Source organism: Artemia sp. Qi Xiang Cuo, chromosome 8 (assembly GCF_049724085.1).
Source record: "Artemia sp. Qi Xiang Cuo chromosome 8, ASM4972408v1, whole genome shotgun sequence".
NCBI classification, from domain to species: domain Eukaryota; kingdom Metazoa; phylum Arthropoda; class Branchiopoda; order Anostraca; family Artemiidae; genus Artemia; species Artemia sp. Qi Xiang Cuo.
The window spans coordinates 20,161,056-20,188,488 of NC_142801.1; the positions used below are offsets into that span (position 1 = coordinate 20,161,056).

The window sequence follows — 27,433 nt, forward strand, 5'->3', positions numbered from 1 at the left end:
TCCAAGTTTCATGTTCTAGCCCAAAAACGCAGTTTTTGTCGCTTTCGTGTTCTCTGTCCATGTTCCTGGTTGAACGTCTAAAAACGCATTTTAGGAAAAGTGGCAAAATATTCAAAATTGTGGAAACATGTGGAAAAATTCTGAGCTTTTTACTTGCCTGTTTTCTTGTACACATATGTTTCACCTTGGCCTCTATTCAAAAACGCATATTCAGCAGGACCTATGTCCATTTTCTTCCCTTTCATCTTATCCTTTTTTTTGTCATCTACAGATAATTTTTTTCTTTCTGGATAGGGACCAATCGAACACGCACAAAGAGCAAGTTCCAAGTTTGAGGAAACAGACAGTCGAACAGGCAACATGATGTTTCGTGTTTCGCAAAAAAACGAAGTTTTGTTAAAACATGCTGTTACGTGTTTTGTCAAAAACGCAAAAATGGCAAAACACGATTAAACCACGGAACCAACCACGAAAAAAAAACGCCACTATTGTAACAAGTTGCAGTCAATAGACTAGGGCTAGGGTACAGTGCTCCAAAGCTCAATAAGCATCCATCCTTTTATAGGTAAAAGGTGGGTAAATTTATCTACCAAGATAAATTAAAGATGCTTTCTATAGGCTATATAAAGGTTGTGTAGTATGCTAGGGCTTCTGGATTTTCTTGAAAATAAATTATTCCTGCAGTCCAAACTGCATACAATAAAGCACTATAATTGGACTTATTTAATGTCATTACAATAATTGCTGCAAGCTATGGGCTATTCTCAAGTTTCCATCATTTAGCCTAAATTGTTTTATTTTTGTTAGGTTAGTATTTAGTAGTTTCTCTGGTAAATTAGCACATTTTAACATAATTTAGCTAGGTTGAATGTAAATGTATCATTTGATGCCTTTTATGCTATTTCCTAATTCAATAATTGCTTCTGGGGGAAATTACATTTTGTGTCCTTAAAAGGCTGAAAAGATCCCAGGGTAACCAAAAGTTTAAAAACATGATTCTGAAAAAACTGGCTAATGATAAAAAAATTGCCATTTGTAGTCAATTCAGGAATGATGATTAGCCTATTATTTTCTTTAGTCTTCATAGTAAAATGGTATTGTGAAAACAAAACGGCAGAAATTAAAAAAAAGAGCTAGAAACTAAAAATGACATCAGTTTTGCTGTAATTTCAACAGGCTACTTTTAAAAGTTTGGTAAAATTCTACTTTAGTTACTTTTGGCTATCTTGGAAAGGGGTTGGGTTAGAAAAATGAAACTTTCAGGGATGGATGTACATGCTAAGGTATGTCCCAGGCAGGTACTTTGAAGTACTTAACTCCACTCCTCCCCCCTCTATGTAATGGTAAATTACTGCACATTACTAATTGTTTTAGCTCACATTTCATCCTATATTACTATCATAATTAGAAATCAATTCTTACCTTATGCAACTTCAGCTTTTAACCATGTTCATTAAAATATATTCCAAAATCCTTAACAATTTAATTTCCTATCCTTGCTGACTATTGTTATGGTATAATAAAACCAGGTTTGTTGTGATGTCACAACTTTGCTTATCAGAAACCCTTACCCTTGAGGGTAGCAAGCACATGCCAAACACCTCTGTGGTGATAAGACCATTTAAACTTTATTAATTAGGGAAAGGATTTGACAAGAGAGACCAGTAAAAATAACCTAATCATTTTTAGAGGACAAATTATGTCATGGGAAGATGTTTTTGAAATCCCTCTTCCACCCAAACTCAAACCTGGTTTTATTATACCATAACAATAGTCAGCAAGGATAGGAAATTAAAGGGTTTAGGAATTAAATAGGATTTTGGAATATATTTTAATGAACAAGGTTAAAAGCTGAAGTTGTGCAAGGTAAGCAGTGATTTATAATTATGATAGTAATATAGGATGAAATATGAGTTAAAACAACTAGTAATGTGCAGTAATTTACCATTATATAGAGGGGGGAGGAGTGGAGGTAAGTACTTCAAAGTACCTTCCCGGGACATGCCTTAGCATGTACATCCATCCCTGAAAGTTTCATTTTCCTAATTCAACCCCTTTCCAAGATAGCCAAAAGTAACTAAAGTAGAATTTTACCAAAAGTTCTTGCAAATTTTTTTTCCAAAATAATATTTTAGCCCACTATTAAGACTATGGAAAATGATAATTACCATTCCTGAATCAGCTGCAAATCGCAATTTTTTTCACTACACAGTTTTTTTTAGAAACATGTTTTTAAACTTTAGGTTACTATGGACTATTCTAACTTTTGGGGCCCTGTTAACCACTCAAAATGGAATTTCCCCCAGGAAAAATATTGATTTATGAAAGAGCACAAGAAAAGGCATCAAGTGATGTATTCACTTTCATCCCAGCTATTTTGAAACTGCAAATTTCCTGTTCAAGTTTCCATACAGGAAAAAAAAAATTGGGAAACTACCTTAAAATATTCAAAAATACTTACTTATATCATTCCTAAAAATAAATATCTTTACTCCACTACCAGTCACCCTCCTCTAAAGAGCATATATAGCCTGTCACCCAAGTTATATATACTCAATGAATTTTCAATAGTTCCCTCTTCTCTTATTATTCACTTAATAGTAGCAGGAAGAAAAGAGTTGTGCTATTGAAAATGCATTGACTATATATAATTGGACATTAGAGGGATATGAGTAAAGTAATGTACTTTTAGGAATGATATAAGTTAGCATTTTATAACATAGTTACCAGAATTTGTTAGGATTACCTTATGGAGAAATGCACTACTAAATATTTTACCTTTGTTGTCTAAAGGTTATCTGTATTTGTTAAAGTCAGTTGGTTGATCATGTATAAACTACTAGTGGTGCTAACAATTCACTACACCATCAAACCACCTTAGGCCAACACAGCTGCACATGCTCCTCCTCCATCCCAATTTATTCAAATGTTCCCTCTTGATACCCTCCCAAAGAAGTCCCAATTACCTCTAGATCCTTCCTTATAACTGTTTCCCACACCATTTGTGGATGACCTGCAGTTTGTTTAACCCTAGATGGTTGGCTAAAAATGATGGTCTTTGGGAAATTTTCATCCTTCATCTACAGAATGTGTCCTAGCCATGTCAACCCTTCTCTTGTTATAGCCACAGAAGTTGGGATTGAACCATATTTTTTGTACAGCTTAATCTTTGAAATATGGTCAGTCAGATAGGTATGCTAAAGAATCTTTAGCTTTTTCCTCTTGAAAATATCTAACAAATCTTCCTACATATGTCTTAGCACCCATGTTTCAGAACAACATTTGATCACTATAACTTCTAATCCTGGCTCATAGACTTATCTTCTCACTCTTTCAAACTTTTTTCAATCACAAAAAGAACACACTGGGTCATGACTATTCTGCTTCTAGCATTTTCACTGCATCTACCATCTCTACTAAAAATGCTACCTAGGTAAGTGAAGCTATCCACTTGATCAATCTTCTTGTTATGCAACATCACCTCTTCACCTTCATTAATTCCCAGTCTAAGTAGCTTAGTCTTTTTAAACATTAATTTTTAAGCCTATTCTTGCATCCTGAACTCTCTAAACCTAAAAAAAAAATCATCCATTATGCTAACATTTTCATCTAGGAGGCTCAAACCATTAGTATAATCTAAGTCTAGGTGAGTTTTACTGTACCATTTGATTCCATACTCTCCCATAACCCTTGCTATGTTCTTTAGGACAAAGTCCATCAAAATTATCCATATAAATTGGATGGAACTGATATCAGTACTGCTGATCTGGGCTATGAAAAAAAGTGCAATGAATGTTTTTTGCCTAATCCAACAGTTATATTGAAATCACTCAGATGGAATCTTCAATAAGAAAAACTAGTTAACAAAGAGCTCATGACATCACAAGATACAAAGCAATGGGAAAAAATATTATTTAGGACTATATCTCTAGGATCATCAGGGCATTTGGGGACATGGTCAGAAAAAGATCAAGGATGAAGAAGAAGAAAAAGCCATGGGTGTAACTCCTTTTGAAACACTGACTCCAAAAGCCAAATGGATACCTGTGAGAATGAAAACAACTTAGATGTGTAAAACTTAAGAAGAGTAATTTTTTAGCCATGCAGTCTAATTTTTCACCATATAGTGGTTGATTTCTATCTCCAAGATAGCATTGCTGAAGTGAAGATAAAAAAATTAGAAAAAATTCTCAGAATGTAATAATTATAGAAAATCTAACACAAGCCTAAAAACATCTTATAGAATAGTTGTATACAATTTTCTGCTTGAATAAACTACAGTAGAAATAAGAGATTTATTGAGTAACTTTTAAAATGTTGCTTGTTTAAAGTTTTAACTTATTCTTTACTTATAGCAGATACTTTTTTTTTAAATTAATCCATACTTTTTTTATATGAGAAAAAACACAAAAAAACAGGGGTTCATACTCCATAACACTTAGTGGCAAGTTCAACACTAACATTTATGCAAATATACTACCTTTGAAGCTTCATATTCCACAATTTAGACCCCGCAATCAGAGGCAATGCTATAGCATTGCCTATAGTGAAGGCCATACGGCTCCAATGTTTTATTATTATTATTTAGATAATTTTGGAGACCACACTGCCTTTCTATGACGAGAAATAAAAGTTAAAATAGGGATAAAATCCTTTTAATAGACAGTGTTTCACAAAAAGTGATTGAAATTCACAATACCAGATATTTCGTTTTACTACTAAACAGAAGTTTTACTACTGAGGGCAGTCACTGCATATGTGACTGCCTCGTATTTTTTGTGAATATCTCGTATTTTTTGTGAATTTCTATCACTGTTTGTGAAACACTGTCTATTAAAAGGATTTTATCCCTATTTGAACTTTTATTTATAATATATTTTTTTTCCAGAGGCACTTCATATGGAAGAGGTTGTCATATAAACTTCAAAGGGGGCTCATTCAATTGGAAATTGAGAATTCTAGTGCCAAATTCTAGAGTCAAAAGTGGTTGAAGGGCAACTAGCCCCCCCCCCCCCCACGCCCTTTTTTCCCAAATGTATCCAATAAAAATTTTGAGAGAGCTATTTTTTTTAAAAAGATTCAATGATCAGATAACAAAAACTCCAGTGTCAACACAGCCCTCCAGGGCCCGGAGACAGGCATTGTATGTTATGCCCTGGGGGCATATATGCTTCTTATGGAAGGAATGCTCGTATTAACTTCAAAGAGGGCTTATTTGATTGGAAAGTTAAAGTTCTAGTTTACTTTTCAAGAGGCCAAAGATATCCGAGGGTAACCAGCCCCTCCCCCCCCCCCCATGCCCTTTTTTCCAATTGCACCTGATAAAAATTTTGAGATAGCCATTTTGTTAAAGATTGTTTAAAGCTCATATAACAAAAACTCTGGTGTCAACACAACCCCCAGGGCTAGGGGGCAGGCATTGGAAATTATGCCCTGGGGTCATTTATGGTTCTTAAGAAAGGTATGTTCGTATAAACTTTAAAGAGGGCTCATTTGATTGGAAGTTGAATGTTCTTGTTCACTTGTTAGGAGTCAAAACAGATTGGAGGGCACCTAGCCCCCCCCCCTCCACACCCTTTTTTCCTCAAACCCCTTCGATAAGAACTTTGAGATAGTCATTTTTTTAAAATAGTTCAAAGACCATATAACAAAAACTCCAGGGTCAACACAGCCCCCAAGGGCCCGAGGGCAGACGTTGTAAGTTATGCCCTGAGGGAATATATAGTTCTTATGGAAGGGATGCTTATAAAAACTTCTGAGATGGCTCATTTGATTGGAAATTAGAAGCTCTAGTTCAGTTTTTGAGTCAAAAGAGATTGGAGGGCAAATAGCCACCCCACGCCCCTTTTTCCTCAAATGCATCCAATAAAATTTTGAGATAATCATTTTGTTAAATTAAATTGTTCAAAAGTCAGATAACAAAAACTCGGGTGTCAACATAACCCCCCAGGGCCCGGGAACAGGCGTTTTCTGCCCTTGGGCATATATGGTTCTTATGAAAGGGATGCTTGTATAAACTTCTGTGAGGGCTCATTTGATTGGAAATTGAAAGTTCGAGTTCACTTTTTAAGAGTAAAAAGAGATCCACTAGTAACTAGCCTCCCCCACCACCTTCTTTTTCCAAACCCATCTGAAGAAAATTTTGAGAAAGACATTTTGTTAAAAATACTTAAAAGAGTGAATAAGAAAAACTCTGGTGTCATTACAACCCACCAGGGCATGGGGAAAAGTATTGTAAGTTGTGATACATCTCTGAAGCCATGTATGATTCTAATGAAAGGGATACTCTTATAAACTTCATAGAGGGCTCATTTGATTGGAAATTGAAAGTTCTAGTTCACTTATTAAGAGTCGAGAGATTGGAGGGCAACAACCCCCCCCCCCAACACCTTTTTTTCCCCAAATGTATCAGATAAAAATTTTGAAATAGCAATTTTGTTAAATATGGTTCAGAAGTCTGATAACAAAAACTCAGGTGTCAACACAACCCCTCAGGGCCTGGGGGCAGGCATTGTAAGTTGTACCCTTGGGCTTATATGGTTCTTATGAAAGGGATGCTTGTATAAACTTCAGAGAGGGCTCATTTAATTTGAAATTGAAAGTTGAAGTTCACTTTTTAAGAGTAAAAAGAGATCCGAGGGTGACTAGCCCCCCCCCCCCATGCCTTCTTTTTCCATACCCATCTGATGACAATTTAGACATTTTGTTAAAAATAGTTCAAAGGCTGGATAAGAAAAACTCTGGGGTCAATACAACCCCCCAGGGCCCAGGGAAAAGTGTCCTAAGTTATGCCTTAAAGGCATGTAAGGTTCTTCTGAAAGGGATGCTCTTATAAACTTCATAGAGGGCTCATTTGATTAGAAATTGAAGTTCTAGTTCACTTTTAAAGAGCCGAGAGATTGAAGGGCAACTACCCCCCCCCCCCACGCCCGTTTTCCCTAAACCCATCCACTACAAATTTTGAGATAACCATTTTTTTTTAAATTGTTGAAAAATTAGATAGCAAAATCTTGTGTTGACACAACCCCCCAGGGCCTGGGGAGCAGGCATTATAAGTTATGTCCTGGGGGCGTATATGGTTCTTATGAAAGGGATGCTTGTATAAAGTTCAGAGAGGGCTCATTTGATTGGAAATTGAAAGTTCTAGTTCACTTTTTAAGAGTCAAATGATATCCAAGGGCAACTAGCCCCCTCCCCCCACACACCCTTTTTTCCCCAAACCCATCCGATAAAATTTTGAGATAGCCATTTTGTTAAAAATCGTTCAAAGGTCAGATAAGAAAAACTCCTGTGTCAACACAGCCCCCCAGGGCCTGGGGGACAGGCGTTATAAGTTATGTCCTTGGGCTGTGTATAGTTCTTATGAAAGGGATGCTTGTATAAACTTCAAGAGGGCTCAATTGAATTGAAATTAAAAGTTCTAGTTCACTTTCTCAGAGTCAAAAGAGATCAGCCTGGGGGCAGGCGTTGTAAGGGCTGTCCTGGGGGCGTATATGGTTCTTATGAAAGTGATGCTCATATAAACTTCGGAGAGGGCTCATTTGATTGGAAATTGAAAGTTCTAGTTCGCTTTTTAAGAGTTTTTAAGAGTCAAAAGATATCCGAGGGCAACTAGCCCTCTCCCCTCCACACACCCTTTTTTCCCCTAACCCATCTGATGAAAATTTTGAAATAACCATCCCGTTAAAAATAGTTCAAAGGTCAGATAAGAAAAATTCCTGTATCAATACAATCCCCAAGGGCCTGGGGGACAGGCGTTTTAAGTTATGTCCAGGGGCTGTATATAGTTCTTGTGCAATGGATGCTTGTATAAACTTCTGAGAGGGCTTAATTGATTTGAAATTAAAAGTTCTAGTTCACTTCCTCAGAGTCAAAAGGAATCAGAGGACAACTAGCCCCTCCCCCCTCCACACCTTTTTCTTCCCCAAACACATCCGAAAAAATTTTGAGCCATCCATTTTGTTAAAATCAGGCAAATTTTCTCAGGCTTGTAGCTTTTGATGGGTATCATTAAATTTATATTTGGAATTGGCATAAAAAGCCAATTCATTGATGCATCTATTGTTATCAAAATTCTGTTCTTTAGGGTTTTGATTACTACTGGGCCAAGTTGCTCCTTACTTACAGTTTGTTACCATTAACTGTTTTTAAAGAACTTCATTGATATTTGTATTGCTACTGAAACACAATCCACAGTTCATCATATAATATGAAATATTTTAGGTCAAGACCATGCTATAGCATTGCTTAATGTAAAGATCCATAAGGATTCAATGTATTATTATTATTTTTTACCAGAGGCACTTCTGTGTGGAAGGGGTGGTCTTATAAACTTCGGAGTGGGCTCATTCGATTGCAAATTAAAAGTACTAGTGTTCTTTTTAAGAGTCAAAACTGATGGGAGGGCAACAAGCCACCAGCCACGCCGTTTTATCCCCAAACACATCATATCAAAATTTTGAGATAGCCCTTTTGTTCAAGATACTCCAAAGGTCAAATAACCATGCCTCTGGGTTGGACAACCCTTCTTCCAGCTTCTGGGGCAAGGGCTGCTGTCCTAAAACTGTTCTGATGTCTGGTTCTTTTGTTACCCCTTAGGACATCTGATCGACATTTTGAGACAATGCTATAGCGTTGCCTATAGTAAAGAGTCATAAGGTTTCAATGTATTATTTTTTTCCCCAGAGGCACTTCATGTGGAAGGGGTGGTCTTATAAACTTCGGAGTGGGCTCATTCGATTGCAAATTAAAAGTACTAGTGTTCTTTTGAAGAGTCAAAACTGATTGGAGGGCAACAAGCCACCATCCACGGTGTTTCATACCCAAATGCATCAGATCAAAACTTTGAGATATCAATTTTGTTTCATATAGTCCAAAGGTCAAATAACCATGCCTCCGGGTTTGAAAACCCTTCTTCCAGCTTATGGGGCAAGGGCTTCTGTCCTAAAACTGTTTTGATGTCTGGTCCTTTTGTTACCCCTTAGGACATCTGATTGGCATTTTGAGGTATCTATTTTGTAATTTCTCTGTAGTTGCTCAATTTTGCATGTGGGGGGAATTCTCCAGGGGAAACCGCCGGCTCCCAAGATGCAGAGTTTATATCTGGATTTTGTACACGATTTTACGATGATAGTGATATATGTTTTTGAAGAAAATGTTGCCTTGTTTATTGAACAATTAGTATGTTCAAATGACCAAATTAATCATGTTTATTAAATAATATTTATTTGACAGTCATAGGATTAAAACTTATGAGTAATTTCAAGAAAATCTATGGATTATTAGATAAATAATATTTAATTCGAAAGATCAATTGTTCTGAATAAGCTTGCTTTTAACATGCAGTGTTCATGAAAACAGTTTTGGAAGAAATCAGTTACCAAAAATTGCTCTGTTTGAAATCTATGTTACCTACCTTTTTTTCTGTGGATCATGCTCAGACCAGATAATAAAAAAAAAATACTACCCATTAGGGCTATCAGAATAGGGCCAAATCTACAGGATATGACCTAAAAAGTTCTACAATACGACCTAAAAAAGACGAAAAAAAAGGTTAAAAAAAATTCAGTTATAACTACTGTGAAAATGAATTTCAAAAGACATTTTGACTGACGAATTCAGACTCTTTGAACTGGACCTATAAGGAGTTCCAGAAGCTCATATCTTCAAATTCATTTAATTTTTAATTAATTTCAATTAATTTTCAAATTCAATCGTATTTCAAATACATATTTCGAAATATAGAAAATAATTAAGTTTTTAAAAAGTTCTTAAAGAAATAACAGTTTTATTAGATAATAAATATTGCTGTGGACGAAAAATTGCAACCAGCACAAGCAGAATCGTCAGGCAATAAGAGTAAAACTACTGTCCCTCTAAAATGCTCTAATGGTTAAAGTGTCGTTGGTACTTTGCTGTAAAGAAAGTATATTTAAACAGTTTTCTTTTATTATTATTATACAAATATGAGTGGGCCACTACCACCTTAGAAGTCTAGAGTGTCACTTATTTTACTTAAAAAGATTTGTATTTAAGAGAATGTATTATTTATCATCGCATTAGGAACAACAGAAAAGGCAAATCACAGTGGTAATCAAAATTTGCAAATACAAATTAGAAGGGAGACACTGCCCCTCCAACCCTGCTGAAAGCTGTCATTTATTCTTTATTGTAAACAATGCATATTTTAAAAAGTGTTTTGTTTGTCAAAATACCAGCAGAAAAATCACATTGCTAATCAAGGTATACAGGAAAGAAAGATTGCAGAATGGATAATGACAAAAGCTTCAGAAAATCAAACAGACTCATATATTATATTCCTGGAGTACCAAAACATTCCTGTTGATGGTGCATACTCTCTACTTCAGCTCTTTATAAGCAGCAAACTACACATGATGGTCCCAGTGTTGACATCACATTTGCAACTCAAGATAGTTACGAACCATTTTTTAGAAATTCAGAAAGAAAGATTAATCTAGACAACAGAGCTTGCAAGACAATAACACCTAGGAACTGAAAGAATTGAACCCAGGAGAGAGATTTTGATTGAAAGTTGATGCAAATCATAAATTGCAAAAATGCATAACAAATAAAAAAGTTGAGGCAGTCAGACTGCTAATACCTAGTACACTTGGAAATGGCAGCATACTTTGGAACTACCTAAATCACAGAATAGAACCAATCATAAGTGAAATGGCATTAGCATCAGCCTACTCATTGAATGATGGTCATGCTAACTAGTACACACAACTAGACATATACCCAAGAGGAACAGCAGAAAAAAGTGACTGTACAATGCCTATTATAGAAATATCACCTGTAAATAAGCACCAGTCCTGCACCTGAGGTAAGAGTCATGACCCTGAGCATAGATTGCCATTGCAATCCAGTCCACACATGATAAAAGTCAATTCAACCTAAAAGGAAAAATGGGTACTTGTCAGTTATCCCGACCACATTCAAGAACTGAAGTTAGGTTAATCATAATGAAATATACCAAAATATGATGAAAATATAATACTTTAGAAACAGAATTATGGCAACTACAGCAGAGAAACATGGAAAGCAGGTGGCCCAGAATGCATTATATTAAATACAAAACCTAACCAGCTCTATATATTAAATATTTAATTAAAATCTACCTGTATAGTAGTTTATCTCACTGAGACTAAGCTAATTATCTCCAATGCAGACAGAGAAATCGGTTTTAAACAGATCATACTTCTTGAGTGGGGCCGGGATACCTGACAAGTACCGAAAAATGAATCATGTGCCCTTATTTGTTTGCTTTGCCTTTGTTTTTATGTTTTAGCATTTTGTTTATGTACTTTATTTGTTTGTGTTGCCATTAGATAGTTGAAATCAAGTAATGACTTCAAAACTAGGATATGTTATATTGTAAATTAAGACAATAAAGAAAACAAAAGAACACATTCTAATAACCCCTCAGACCAACTTTAAGGTTATATTTTTTTTAAGGCCAGTCTCAAGGGCTCTTAGTTCTAATTTACTTATTACTAGTATACACTTTTGTAACTTGAAATATCCTTTCATTTACCTTAACATTTTAGAAAAATGGAATCACCTAGTCAAGGTGAACAGGTTGCCAAGACTGAACTTGCAACTCCTCAAAGTTCAGCACCATCATTGTTAAGCAGTTTATTGTCTGCTCCTCGAACTGGTCTTAGTGCTGGAATGGATATGGTCATGAGTCTTCCTGGAGCTATTGGACAAGGGTCAGGGTTCATTTATTCAGGAGCAACTAATGCTATGAATCTCACATGTGAAATTATTAAGACAAGAATTCCAAGCATCCCTTTTGGCTCAGATTGGACAGGAAGTGATCATGAAGAAGATTCTCTAGGTTTGGATTTGGATGAGAATCATTTTGCTGCACCTGAGGTAAATCCCCCATGTAACTATTGCTTGTATTATGATCTTGCCCCTGACAAGGGTGAGGAGAATTCCCCACAGAATTGCTTCAGACGCTCTTCCAATAGAAAAACAAAAAATTACTGTTTAAGGATGTACTTATTTGTGTTTTGACCCTCCCCTACGTAAAAAAAAAAACTTTTGATACCCCTTAATAGTGGTACATGTGTGCAACTATGTGATAGTAAGAAAGACCAGGATACTCTGTTTTGGACAATAGGAAAACCGATTCAAAAATACTGTAATGTGAGAGAGAGTAATTTTTTGAAAAAATAAAATATACCATGCATGGGTATAATATGAACACAGTCACCTTACTACTTGTTATGAGGATGTGCTGCAATTTCTCTATGATTCTCAAGGAAAATTTAGTTTTATTGGTATGCATGAAAGTTTTTTGAGTCAGGAACACTCTCTCTCGTTGTATTCTTTTCCAGATTATAATTTAGAGACAAAAAACCGGACATCACTTCATAGAGGGGAAATTCTCTTCCAATAGAAAAACAAAAAATTACTGTTTAAGGATGTACTTATTTGTGTTTTGACCCTCCCCTACGTAAAAAAAAATACTTTTGATACCCCTTAATAGTGGTACACGTGTGCACTTTGTGCACTTGAAACAAAACTGATGGATCTTGATTTTGGTTGCAGACCAATTGCCAAATGGGGCTTAGTTCTTGGATGAACTTCAACTGCTTGGTCTGAAACTTCAGAAACTAAGCGTTTAGAAAAAAATACATTTTTGCTCATTAGAGTTGGTTAAAAAATGTCTTTAAGGAGAAAGGGTATATGAGATTCTCACTTCTTTATTGGCTATCAGTGTGAAAACGTAAAGAATAGAACTTTAAATATTCCCTTTATTTATGTAGGCTATAAAGACTATGTTCTAGATTTCAAAATTAAATTGACATGATATATCATGTTTACCTATAGCTAGGGTTTGAAGAAAAGACAGGGGGTGTATCAGAAGAGTTTTCTTTGGGTGGAGATTAAATTAAAATGTGTTTTACAAAAAAAAAATTTCAGATCTTTGAACAGAGCAGGAAAGGGTGGGGGGTCTTATATTAAACAGTATAAAAAACTGTATAAACTTATATTAAACAGTAAGGTACTTTTTTTTTCTTTTTTTTTTTTTTTTTTGCAGTTAAAAAAAATTTGGAAGATGAGTCTTCAAGCCGAAATTAAGATATTGGAAGCAATAATAAGGACAATGGTCAAGCTTGGCCCTGAGACATAGTGGTTTTGGATGGTTGTGGTTGAGATATGCTAATTTTTATTATTGAGAAATTTTCTAAATATAACTTTAGGTACTTCTTTGAAGACCATATGTAAAAAAAAAACTTTCTGACATATGTGGTTCAGTCCCATACTCTTGGGCTATAATGAGAGAAAGCCTCAGATAGGTGAGGTTATTTTCAGGTTACTCAGGGGGTCACATTTGATGGGTGAAGGATGATGGGCTGCCAAAAATCTTGTGTAATAGCAATTCATTTTGGGTGAAATAAAAAGTAGGACAATGAACAGGTGGTCTTAAGAAAGGGGAGTTACATGGGAAGGAGAAAAGGGCAAAACTCTTAACAGGTTTGGATTTAGGAAGAGCGTCATCAGCAGTGTGGGCATCCGGTGGCCTAGTTCTCTGATGGATTATCAGTACTAGAAGTAGAGATATGCATTCTCAGCCACGTTTATCTATCGTCTTATAGAGGTGATAGTATCAGTAGCCATATTAAATAATATGATGATAAATTTTCAGGCGGGGCTGATAAAATCTGGAGAAGACTTGATTAAAATGATCGAATTCACTAAGGATGAAATCATGAATAAGTTTGATAATTTAGAAGAGAGAAGAACTCTAGTTTCAAAGCTGATTGAGTTACGGCTGCAATTACAAGAGCTCAAAGAGAAGAAAGAAGAAAGGGTAACATCCATTGTAATAAAAGAACACAAGTTTGAGTCTTTTTCTCCAATGAAGTTGAAAAAAGGTCGAGTGTTCTGTGAGGCATGTAGTGGACTTGTCTGGATTTATCTACAGTCATGGTATAGATGTATTGGTAGGTTAGAACTATATTGGTCTTTTACTTTTATATTTTTTAATTATTTGAATTTATTGAGTATCTGAATTTATTGACTGACTGGCTGTATTTCAAACAGTAGCTATATGAAAAGTGTGATTCAATCCCGCTTTCTAGGGCTATAGTCAGAGAAAGGTTGAGATGGCTAGGGCAAGTTCTGCGGATGAAGGATGACAGATGGCCAAAGATTGCCCTTTTTGGCCAACCGTCTAGGGCTAAACAGAAAGCAGGTTGCCCACGTTGGGGATGGGAGGATGTCGTGAGGAAAGATTGAAGGGAAATGAGAACTTCTCGGTAGGGTATAAAGAGGGAGGCTTTGAATAGATAGGGATAGAGGAGGAGCGTGCGTAGCTGTGTTGGCCTCAGGCGACTTGGTGCTTCGGTGAGTTGCTAGTAGTACTAGTAGTATTGAATATGTCAAAAGCCATGGTAAGTTAAAACTACCTTCAATTTTGTCTGTTTTATCATTTAACATTCTAAGAATCATACAGTCATAGTATACATCAGGCATGTGCAACCTTTTAGGGAAGAGGGCCATTGTCATTAGGGTGAATTGGTTTGTGGGTCAAATGATTCAATTTTTGCATGTACTAAATAGGATCTAATATAACCCAATTAATTTATACATAAAATGGCTAATAGAGCTATTTTTCACTTGTCCCTGGGGCCACATTTCAGTGTCCATCAAATTTTGGCAGCACAGAATGAGCACGGGTGAGTGACCAAATGCAAACTGAAAACTAACTCGAAATGTGAAGCTTTTAATACTAACGAGTTTTCTGGCCCCTTTAAGCAAGACTGCAATCATCAGTAGATTAAAGTTGAGTTATACCCAAGGTCACAACAAGACGACACTCAAGATACAAAACGTTTTATTTTGTTTTTTTTTTCTTTTAGTTTGTATGTACCAGGATCGAGTTAACATGTGCTCATGATTTATGGAGCTTAACTAAATGCTTTTGTCATTAATTATTACTTGTTAACAAGGACATTCATTGTATACTGAACTGTTTGTGTCATGTGTGTGTTGTGTGTGTGTATGTGTGCTGATTTCACAACTTAGAAAAATTTTAAAATCTCTTAGATTTTGTTTAAATGCATAGATATTTTCCACATTGATAAATATTAAATAAAATGATGAAAATTAATGTCTTGATCGTCTCAGTGAATAAGTAATACATATTTTAGATCGTTTATTTATTTGCGGCTTATTCCAATTTTGTTGTTATTAGCAAATTTGTTTTCGTATCTGTGGAGGCGTGGGGTGGCATTTGGCTTGCTCGACATAAGGAACACAAGGCTGGTTTATAACGGATGGTATATTATATGTTCTGCAGTAAATAGTGAATTTTTTGTTTAATTAAGTCTCTTATAATAAATTCTATGGATGTGAAACCTGGTTGATGAAAATACACTGAATGAGAATACAGCATGAGAATACACTGAAGTTGTGTGAACATACCTGTCTGCGAAGAATTCCCAGAGTAAAACTACGTGACGTACCGTACCTCCAACGTGGATTTACGTCGAAAGTGCGATATTCAGAGCAATGTTGTGTTCACTATTAAAGATCGCCGTTTAAAATAGTTGGGCCGTGTATTACAGAAACCGCCAGAGTACATGCCTCGCCAAATACTTTTAGTCGACCCTGTTAGATCCTGGAAGAGACACAAAGGAGGGTAGAGGAAGAACTGGTGGAACGAAGTCAGATCTTGAAGCTATTGGAAGGTTCAGAGAGTTTGATCATAGATGGTAAACTCAGTGGCTCACATTTGCAGAGCATCTGGCAGGTCCAAGGAGGCATCCAAGATAATTCACGCCGAAAGAGGTGAAAACGTCCGATACTGCCACACTCACAATGCGTGATCTGTATTATGTTGGATCTTTTCTTTTGCATTTCTATTCAATCCAATCTAATTATATTTTTATAATTTAGAAAATTATATATGTATAATTGATTTAACTAATTATTATTATTTACAAGAATTAATTATGATTACTAAGTATAATGAATTATTGAATTGCCAAAAGGAGGCGTTCCAGCGGGCAATAATAAGTGCGTCAGATAATGGTTGTGTTCCAGCAGGCAATTATCCTTACTGACAATTGGCTATTTGTTATTATTTACGTTCCTAAATAGAAAATGATAAAACAATTTTGGTTATTTCTTTGTATTATAAGTAAATAAAGAACTTGAATGCTTACAGCTTTTGTTTATTACGAGCATGATAGAGGTGGAATATGTAGTTGCGAGCCATTTTACTATGAAGGTCTAGATCTAGATTAAAGTATTCTTATTGTCTTCAGCAAGAACAACAAAGAATCATGATTTTCAAAAATTTTTGAAACTGTACACTTTTTAGCTATTAATATGTTCGTTAAAAAAAAGCTTCTGGCAACATTGCCCTCTGCAATATTTCATTTTGTTCAAAAATAAATTCTGTGACAAAATTGCCTAAGTCAAACTATTCCAATCAAATTTTCTTATTGGCCTTAAATCTAAAAGTAGTGGCAGTCAAGAAATCTGTACTAAAATAGCACAACCAATAAATAACAGGAGAAGTAGCCATACTTGAAACAAGGTAAGAAACCTCAGTATTATCTCATCTTCGAGACTCATGATTTTGAAAGTTACTTTCTCACAAATTACACTTTTAAAATAGTTTAGAAGCCGCATATTATGCAAAATAATCGCTTCCTAGACAGGACTGTCTGTATGGTTTGATCAAAGTCATAGGAAAGGAATAGGAGGAAGATTTATACCCTTGAGTAGTGTGATCCTCAGGTTTTTTGTAGCAGCACAATTTCATCCTCAAGACTTAACAACAGATTACACCATTTCGTTGGAATCTATCTGGAAAGGGCTAGAAAATTCGTCTCAACACGGAGAAAGTTAAAGTATATAAAATTGGAGGGAAAAATGTCGAAAATCATAGAAATGACCACATTTTGGGGTAGGAGAATGTCGATGCATTCACCCCACAGGTTGTATTTGTAGAGAATTCCGCTTGCTTCATGAAAGATAGAAAAGACACGGAATGTCTGTCTTTTCATTTCAAGTTTGTGAGGCAAAAAGGTGATCGTAGTAGGCCTTTCCAAAATTTTCACGCGGCCCGCATATTCGAAATAAATGGTCAATTTTCAGGGTCAATAAATAAAAAAGCTGTCTCATCACTTTTATTTCTAGTTTATCCGTCTTTTTATTGTCAAGCATGGAAGACAAAAAGGGGGGTCGTAACAAATCTTACAAAAGTTTTCCATTGGATATAAACTCAAAACTAGCAATATCCCATTTTTTACAGAGTAAAAGACCGTATGGTTATTTAAGGAATTTATCAAAGTTATACACGAAACGCCATTTTAAATCAGCTAACTTTTTTCTGCTCTTTAAGAGACAAAATTTCGATTGAGCAGCCCTCAAGCTAGATATACCTAAAAAGCTGATACTGCTGTGGTGTTCGGGGTGCTACAATAAGTTTTTTATATATTGGTGTCATAATCGGGAGTTGAAGGTAGAAGAACATTTTACTCAAAGTATTCCTTCACTGTAGTAAGCATTCCCTCTTTATAGCTCTGAGAGTCACCATCGAGGCCATAGAGGCAATGTCGTTGGTCAAATATTTGTTCATTTCAGATTGTGGTTATGTGGTGCATGGACGGTGTACTGAATCGGTGCGAAGGGTTTGCGCTGCCTTCCGTATCAAGGAATCAAAATCATTGATTACGAAGATCTGTCCTGAAAAAGGTCTGCACAATCAGATCTATGCCTGCGTCGAGTGCGGAACTGTCCTTTCACGCAGTAAGTTGTTTGAGTTATTACTAAGAACTCTTCAGTTGATAGTTGGAACAAAATAAAATGAAACGAGATATTCCGATTTAAGTGTTTTTATTGATTGTTGCTTCAAAAATATCAAGTGCACCACTGGTTAAAATAGTATAACTCCGCTACTTTTTTGGTCAGGGAGGGGGGGCTTAAGCATCAATTCACTTGACTGTATGTGTGCATTTTTCAATATGAAAATCAGTTGTAAGAAGTTTGGATTATCTAGAATTTAGAGAAAACGCTTTCTTTAGAAGTCATATTCTTTGTTGTTGTACTCAAATGTATTTGATACTTTCTCTGTAATGGTGGCCAGCCTGTGGCTGCTGGGCTGCATGTGACTTTAAGGTTGCAAGGCTGGTCTTAATAGCTAACTATATGTATTTAAAAATTATGGGAAAAATAGCTATTATTAACGAGAATGATTTGAATCATAAGATTTTGGCTTAGCTCAAGAAAAGATACTAGAAATAAAAATGACGATATCCGGCTTATTTTACGTAGAGCATGCTGATGAAGGATAAAAACATAGCGGTTGGTCAACATAAAAAAATTAACTTAGCTGATTTTTGCTTTGGTAACATTGAATTTGAGTCAGATAGGCCCTCTCTATCCATCCCTCACAGAAGTCAGGTTGGAATCATATCCCCAAAAGGCATAACTAGGACACTACCCACCAATTCTGACTAAAGACACAATTGAAACAGCTTTTACTTCCTATCAAGTTTGGTCGGGATATGGCCCCCTCTGGTGAGACATTACCGCCATCTATCCCCTTTGGTAGATGTGTAAATGACAGGATTGCAGATTTTGTATGTTCATTTTGCAACGCATCAGAGTTATTCCGTATGCTACGATTTTATAGTGTCAAAAACAAAAGGTGTGTTCAACAGTTTTTTTTCTAACTGAAGTAGAAAGCGCAAAAGACTTATTTAGTGTATCTTAATTCGCTGATGATATGTGCAGAGGTGTGTTTGCATCGTAGAAGTTAGAGGAGAGCGGCCAGGATTGGAATATAAATGTTTCAATATATCTACTGACATAATCCTTTATACTATGTGTGCTGTATGTCTATGTATGCTGTATTTTTTTCCTGTTTAAGTGTTTGACGGAAGGACTGCTGCTCAGAACGTCTTAAAAAAATTATCTCCGTCAAAAATCATGTGCTTCCTATGTAAATTATCACTCATAATAATTCGGAACTGATCTAGCAATTTCAATTATCAGCATGTAATTTCATGTTTAATTTCACATTTTCACGGCTTTAACGAATCATAAAAACAAATTATCTTAAATTACCCTAAATCGCATGTCCAGTGAGATATGCGCCTCTTGTAGAACATCTCGCTGGTGGTATGACATGACTATGTTTTGGCATCCCAGGTTATTCTGCACTCTGCATTGGCCCAGTCACGATCAACTCCTTTCTTCAACGCACATATGGTTTGGGACTGGATTGTGGTTTCGGAGAGGCTGTTCCAGTGAGGTTCGGTGCGTGCAGAAAAGAAGTGCCGGCGCTCATGTCGATGGCAACGGGGGACTTCCAGCTTCTTTGTGTGACCTCTTGTCGTACTTGCGAAAGATGAGGAGAAAACTTGACTTGAGAGGTCGTTTTCGAGCAGTTTGGGAGTAGCGATTGCGTCTCCTCTCTTCCTTCAATAGACTAGGGTAGGGAATTTGAGGGATACAAGGCGCTCCTCATACGGCTTGTCTCGCAAAGCTGGTATGAGCTTAGTTGCTCGTCTTTGGACACTCTCAAATGCTTTAGCGTTCATTTTATACTGGGGAGACGCCAGGGTCATTCCAAATTCCAGATGTGGACGTACAATAGCTTTGTACAGCTTCTTGACCTCACACGGTTTTCTGGTGGTAAACGTTCGTTTTATGAGCCCCAAGGCTCGGTTCGCTTTAGCAACTTGAGCTCGTGTGTGGCTGTGGAACTTGAATTCGTCATCAACAATAACCCCCAGATCCTTCCCCTGAATTACAGTTTCAAGTAGGTCATCCCCAATATGGTAAGGTGGCCTAGGGTTGTCGTGTCCAAGATGCAGGAATTTGAATTTTGACGCGCTGAACTGCAAGCCCCACTCAGATGACCATCTAGATAGTTCATCTAAATCTTCTTGCATCGTTGAGTGATCAGGGCTAATCTGGGCCTGTCCTAGGAGCTTGCAGTCGTCAGCATATACTGTTAATGAGTTTTTTAAGTGAGTTGTACAGGTGGTAATATACATTCTGAACTATGTGGGTCCCAGGATTGTGTCCTGTGGAACTCCACCAATAACAGGAATTTCGTCTGGATTACCGGTGTCATAAACTACCCTCTGAGTTTTTCCAGTAAGAAAGGCTTCAATCCAGGCAACTATATCATCCGCACCCTGCATGCTTCCAGTTTCAAGAGAAGAAGTTAATTCTGTACTTTATCAAAGGCTTTTGCCTGATCAAGCATTATGACATCCACCTGAAGGCCATCATCCAAGAGTCTGGTCACAAAATCATAGGATTCAATGAGGCTTGTGTCGATTGAGCGATCTTTACGGAAACCGTGCTGACTTCTTTAAACTGACTGATTTCTTTCAGGGTGAGGGACCAGTGCTCTCAAGGACCTTGCATACAACTGAACTAAGACTTATTGAGCGATAATTACTGGCTTGGTCCTTTCTCCCTTTCTTGAAGATGGGCTGGGTGTTGGCCAGCTCCCAGTCACTCGGGAGCACTTTGGAAGTGAGTGACATCTCAAACATCACTGCTATTGGCTCAGTAATTTGTTTCACCGTGCACCCCTCCCATCACTTTGGGAGATTAAAATATGCAAAGAATTTACAAAATGTATCATTCAGTAAGAATGTGATCCTTGTGTGGGTTTAATTATGCTCTATATTCAAACATTTGACCCCTAAAAAATGATTTTGGTTCTGCTTTTTATAACCTTTTTTTGCAAGCGATAGAAGTCCTCTATAGTTTTTGTCAGATTTTCCCAGCATACATGGTGGGCTGATGAATAGAATGGCAACTACATCAATGGATAATTGTGGCTGATCAATTATGCCATGGAATGGTTACACTCTTTCACTAAATTTGTATTCTTGGAATAGAAAATAGCCCACTTTTATATGAGGAATTGATTGTTCTTAAGAATTTTCAGCGTTTATTCAGCCTTGGAAATAGCTGTTCCATCGGGAAATTCCATGAGGTGAAGGACTTCAAAGCCTTCATAACGATATCTGAGGAAGCCCGTTTTTGTTGTTTGCTTGTGAGTAAAATTATAAAGAGGCTTCAATTGTTTTCATTTCAATGAGCAAAGCCGAGCTGTATATGGAAAAACACGCGAACTAACTTTTATCAAAAATCGGTATACGAGCTGTGTACATGGAAGCGGGGGTATCCTATAAACTATATTAGGTTTGAATAAGTGGATAATCTCGTTGAATAATAATTTCCTGAATGTTAAAGTTAAATCCTGACATGTTTTATTTACTAAATAACAAGCTGAACTCAGAGAAAGGAAGAAGGCTATTTCCCGAGATTATCCACTTATTCAAACGTAATATAGTTTAATAAGGTCAATCCAAGGAAAAATGTACATTAAACAAACGTGGGTTACCCGTTCTTGTCAAATGACTACTATGGATCTTGTGGCCAACAGATTTGCGCCAAAAGGCGCAATTTTCGTTATCAACCCAACTAGATTTGTCCTCTATTTCCAGTCTCTCCCCACTGGATTTTTAAAGATACCTTTTTAGGGTAGTGTTCAGGGAAATATGCCCTGTTTTGACATTTTTATTGAAAAAATGAAAAATTTGCTCCCTTGATAAATTTGCCGTTAATGAATTGACGCCAGTACTTCTGAGATAACCACCAAAAACTGCTTGTGTATCTGTTCTCAAAGCGAGGATCAGAAAGGCAATGTATCCTCAGTTTGATTTCGATTTTTCTGTAGCAACGATGTATTCATTCGCTTCTACGTATACTTTCTAATATCACGAATCAATAACACCGAAAGTGTCTAAAGATGACACACGCGTAATTCTGTGTTTGGACGGTTATGAAATTTGAGCTATGGGTTTAATTGACAGATATGAGTCTAGAGAAGTGGATTAGCAAGTTTGTCAGTGTTTCTCGATTCTAGTGATTGTTGGAAAATTTGTAAATGATTAAATTTTCTGAGAAATAAAATTAAGGTTTTAGAAAAAAATCTAGCTCAAATCTTGAACTTAATTCTATATGGTTGACCAATCAGAATCAGGATCGGTTCGCAGATATGACCATAGTCGGGTTCACGTATTAAACAAGGCCAAATAGGTATTATTTGTTCTCTATTATTTTGTTGCAATGCTACTAATGTCACTCCCTTGTCGTTGGTAAGTTTGTCAGAAGCATAGGACTCTTAAAAAAGAATAATGCCAAAATGGTGTTGGTGAAGTTGTAAAAAGCGACGCTCAGGAACACTACATTTATAATTATTAATTAAAAAAAAACTTTCCGAAAAATAAGTTTTTCAAAGAAAAGTAAAGGCCATTTTAAACTTAAGCTCAGCATGTACAAATACCTGTTAAAATTCAAACTAAAACGACTAGAGATTACTAATAAAGAATAAATGAAACCCAAAACGAACAGAAACTAAATAAACAATCATAGGAAAAAACATACAACAAGTAATAACATAAATGAATAAATAAATCTTAAAGCGAGTAATGCTCAGATCAAACATGAAAATCAAGCTTAAATCGAAAAAAAAATATTTTCCTATTAAAGTATAAATGAAACTTAAAAAGAACAGAAATTAAATAAACAATCAATGCAAACAAACATACAATAGATATTAATGTAAATTAATAAATAAATTTAAAACGAGTGAAACTTACATTGAAAATCAAGCTTGAAAAGAACAAAAATCGCCACAAACAAGAGTTTTATCGCCTCCTTCTCTCACTGTAAAAGTCTAAAACCTACTGCGTCATTGGCGCTTTACTGAAAACCAATTTTATTAAAAATATTTTCTAATAAAAAAAAAAATAGACTAATAAAAAAAAATGAAAAAAAAATGATAAATAAAGAATTATTAAAAGTAGGATAAAGATAAAGTTTTAAAGAGATTTGAAAAGTATTGAAAGTAGGATAATGATAATGTTTTAATGAGGATTGAGCAGCCAAAGGGGAAATGTAAGATGAGTAATGAGGGTAAAGGAAATGAAGAAAAAGATAATGAAAGATTCTTCCTATTGGTATTTATTTGTAAAGGTGGAGTATTTCATTTCTTTCTTATTGTATTATTTATTTTTCTTTTTTTTTTATATATATATATTCTTATCTTGGGGGACGGGGGTAAAAGTGAAATATATATAGGGGGAAATAGAGGTTGATGAAAAAGGATATGAAAAGTGTAATTTAAGGTCACGATGGAAGGGGTACTCTAAGGGGGAAGGGCAGCCTTAGATATCGGATGAACCTAAAAGGTATAAGAAAATTGAATTGTGGTATACCTCTATTTTTATGCCCCGGTATATTTTGGAAGGCTCAATTTTTATAAAATTCTAATAAATTGAATTTTTTTAAAGAAGTTTTTTTATTAAGAAATGAGTAGGTGACATTAGATATATTATTAGATATTTTTAAAGTAAATTTGAAGGTCACCGAGAGGAGAGGAGGGGGGATTAAATAAAAAAAATAATAATAATTGGATTAGGCTCTTATTTTACGGATGAAGAATGTTGGGTTGCTAAATATCGTGTTTTTTGGCAGTCCAACATTAGCCAAAGGAAAAGAAGGACCTCCTCAAATCGGGTAGGAAGCGCCCTTAAGTAAACACCTACGATTATGACGTCATTCATCAAGCTTGTACATAAAAATGCAGTTTTTTGTAAAAATTGACTTTATTTTAAATACTGTTTTCTTTTTAATTACAAAAGGCACTAGATGTAACAATTTCCTTTAAAATATGTCATTAAACTGCTCTATATGATGTCCCAGTATTAAGCTAGCTGAGGTAAAAAAAAAAAACGGAAAAAAAGATACCGTAGACGCAGAATTTTGTCGTTCAAGCCACTTTTCTTGTTTTTCAAGCCAAAATATTTTCTTTGTTGTTCAGGCCAAGAGACTGTAAGTTTCCTATATAGAAGTTTCGACAAGACGGTTCAAATAGTGTACTTAGTGTTTCGTTCTGACACTAGTTTTAGGAGCTATGGTTTATTGTTTTTCTTAGTATGGGACCTAATCGTCTCTTACTAGGTTGCTACCTACCGTTTCAACCCGGATTAAAGAGATAGGGACTTCATGGTAAGTAGTATCGTTTAATTGTAACTGAAAACAATATATAGGGAAATATTGAGCAAAAGAAACTCAAGTTGGTTTCTAGGAGTTCCAGCTCAACTTGAAAACCTAAATGTATATAGTGTCCTATTATATTGTTAAATATACCCCTCTAAATTCCTTGAAAGTTTCCAATTAGTATCCCTAGTTGTTCCTGAGCTGTTGTACATACGCCCTTTTGACAACATCGAGGCATATGGTGTATTTTGATTTATCTCAACATGCAGTAAAAGCATCAACTTAAAACCCTTGCCGTTCGTGAAATATTGCAGGTACGCCATTTGACTGAATGGATTTACATAGTGTCTTTTGATTTAGATTAACATTTGCCTTAGCATGGTTTAAAAATTTTAAATAAATAGCCTTGACTGTCATAACTTCATGAAATCAAGCTAAATTCCTGGTAAATTAACTTTTTACTGGGTTGAGGATAATGCTAGAAAATCGTTGATGTCGTACTATTACTTTCAAAAAGAAGAAACTGTCACTAGGAATGCCGTTTTCCGTATCTAGTTCCCTGTGTTTCCTATGAGGGACACCACCCTTTAAAAAGATTCCTTGCTCTAATTTTTTCTTGCTAGCCAGTTTTTTTTAAAGCGCCACATAAAGGCCTTCAATTACCTTTATTTCAAGTAAAATCTTTAGCTGCTGAGCACAGAGCCGTTCCTAGGAGGGAGGGGGCAAGCGGGGCAGTTGACCCAGGTGTCGTGGCTGGGATGGGTGCCGCTGCTGGGAATTGTCCACTTTGATCAAGTTTTCCACTTTGATTCGTCTTTTTTGCCTACATTTGAGTCGGGAGGGGCGCTGTAATTAATTTTGCCCTGGAGACCACCAACCCTAGGAATGGCTCTAGCTTAGCCCTAGGTCATGTCCTGCAATTTCAAAAATGCCTGCTCTATACCCATTTGAGGCTCATAGAGGCTGTAAATGAGACTTATGGAAAAATTACCGCTGTCGATTTGTTGACAGAAAAAAAATTGCTTACTCTCTTCTTTCTTGACAGAAATACGTCATAATTAGTAGAAAACTGATAATTAAATAGGCAATATTTTCATTTGTGCTGCAATATATTTTACCTGACCTCAGAGCTAAAAAAGGATTACTCATGTTTCATAAAAGGATAGGAATATTGTGTAAGCCAATAACTGGATATTGCCATTAGATGAAAAACATTCAAGGATATAGAAATAGAAAACACATTGTGACCATATTGTGTCACATATCACAACCATATTGGGATTTTGCTTCTTTAAAAAGTTTTAGTGAAAAGATTAGAAAACAAAGCATCTGCAGTGAACTGCTGTTTGAAGCTCTCGGGGGAAAACTGGCAATCCATTCGCTTTTTCTATCGACAAAGATATATAAATAAAATGTCGGCCATTTATTTTGTTAACGGTACAGTGTTACATTGAACAAGAATCTGTTTACCCGGTGTGATGTCTTTTGAACATCTTCGCTTAAGACGCGCTTTAAAACTATGGAAAAATCTCATTTTTCCTGAAAAAAAAACTGCGAAATTGTCATCCCAGTACCGTCTTAATAGAGAAAATGCCACCATAGTCACCCTGTTTGGATTTAAAATTGAAAAACGAGAATAGCCAGTAATACGTTACTCTTCATTCCTACTTCTCTCCATGCAATTCTTACGCCTATTTTCTGCAGCCAGTCGGCAAAGAATTTTTTGATTTTAGAGAATATTATTGATTGTCTGATTTTTACGAAAAGGAAAGTACCTATTGACTAAAACCCTTCATAAGAAGGAGCACGGCAATTACAAAGTTATGAGTATGATTTATGTAGGAGGTGAATTACTGAGCGTAATGATACTTATTGGATTATGACATGCTTTAAACGAAACTCTAAGAAAAGATTAGTTCTGTGTCAGGAAGTTGACAGGATGCGTTAATCAAATTTTCACCCTTAGATTAATCCCGCAACTAATAGTAGCAATTTTTTGAAAACGATCGCCTAAGGTAGGATTTGTCACAGATATTTCTTAAAATTTCTTAACTTTATGAGATGTAAACTTGTTTAAGAGAGGACGCGGTCGTTGCGTTTATCCGTCATATTTTCCCAATTGGCAAAAAAGTGCATCTTGATATGCAAGATGATATAACACATGTATCTTTTGACATATTATTTTTAAGTAAATGTATTTATTGTAAAAGGTTTTAATCAATTGGCTACTCTTCATGTTTTCATCACAAATCTTAGTGAATCGAGGCAAGATATTTGATAAAGCTACTCTCAATTCATTACCGACACTTAGCCTTCCCCTCTCCTTAGACATCATGAATGCTAGGGCAGAAAATCCTGTTTCACATAAGTACATAGTTTTAAATCGGACTAGTAGTCTTATGGCTTTTTTAAACAATATTGGGTACTCTTCTTTTGCACTTACCCACAATCTTGTTAAGTATTCATCTGGCTCAAATGCAGCTATCAAAAAGTCACTACATTGAAGGTCAATGAGCAGTTCTTTTTCTGCCAAACTCAACGAAGCCGTTGGCCAATTTCCTTTTCTTTCACCATTTCAACCGCTTTCCTTCAGTCATTGAAATGGTGTTTAACTCGAAGAAATGGTTGCAGGTCTTCACAAAAGTATTCCTTAAATTTCTTTTTCTTTAAAGTTGACAGATGATTTTTAAAACGTGTTGTTAGTTGTTGAGGAATATGCTCACACTCAAATTCTTATTTCATGTTCAGTAACGTTTTGGAGAAGGGTTAGGTCCGGTGTTTTCAAAGCAGTCACCCACAGGGACAATTTTTTTATGAAGTCTGGTGTCTTTTCTTCCCAAATAAGAATATTGTCTTTTCCTTTCTCCAAAGATTAATTCGACACATTTAGTTTTAGAAAATACCCGTAAGCTAAGATAACTTCAAAAGGAACTATGTATTGCAGTACAACTCTCCTGAAGGTTTTTGTAATCTCTTAAAAAGAGAAATATTTCATTTGTAAGCTCACATATTCTATTTAAAATATTTCGCCGAGATAGCCACCGAGCTTTGGCCACCGAGAAATACCTGTGCTGTGTGCTCTTAAGTCCATTTATTCATACAAAACTTTTAACAACTTTGACTGTATTGGCTGTGCTTTTATTAAATTGACTGTTCCAACGACACCTTGAAGAATTCCACTAAACTTTTGAGGCTATAGCCTCCCTTGCCCTTTTTTTCTCAAATGCATCTTTTTGGTTACTACGGGAAGGGGTTCGTCCTTTACTAACTTGCAGCTACCGCTGCAATTACGATCCATTCATTGTTCTCTCTATTACTTTTAGCTAAAAAAAGAAAGTTACGA

At 35.8% G+C, this 27,433-nt stretch overlaps 1 protein-coding gene across 3 annotated transcripts in view; it reads left to right on the plus strand.

The window, feature by feature from the left end:
• The window catches only part of DEF8 (differentially expressed in FDCP 8 homolog), a 41,399-nt gene that overhangs the window by 3,564 nt on the left and 10,402 nt on the right, over positions 1-27,433 (plus strand). Inside the window, exons 1-4 of one of the 3 annotated variants that reach the window (XM_089093276.1) lie at positions 102-167; positions 11,571-11,901; positions 13,685-13,982; positions 17,575-17,802. In XM_089093276.1, coding sequence (XP_088949402.1) covers positions 11,575-11,901; positions 13,685-13,982; positions 17,575-17,802 — 853 coding nt within the window. In that variant the 5' untranslated portion in view covers positions 102-167; positions 11,571-11,574. Of the gene's footprint in view, positions 1-101; positions 168-6,154; positions 11,902-13,684; positions 13,983-17,574; positions 17,803-27,433 lie in introns of those variants that run through there. The other 2 variants (XM_089093278.1, XM_089093277.1) reach the window with 2 other exon arrangements.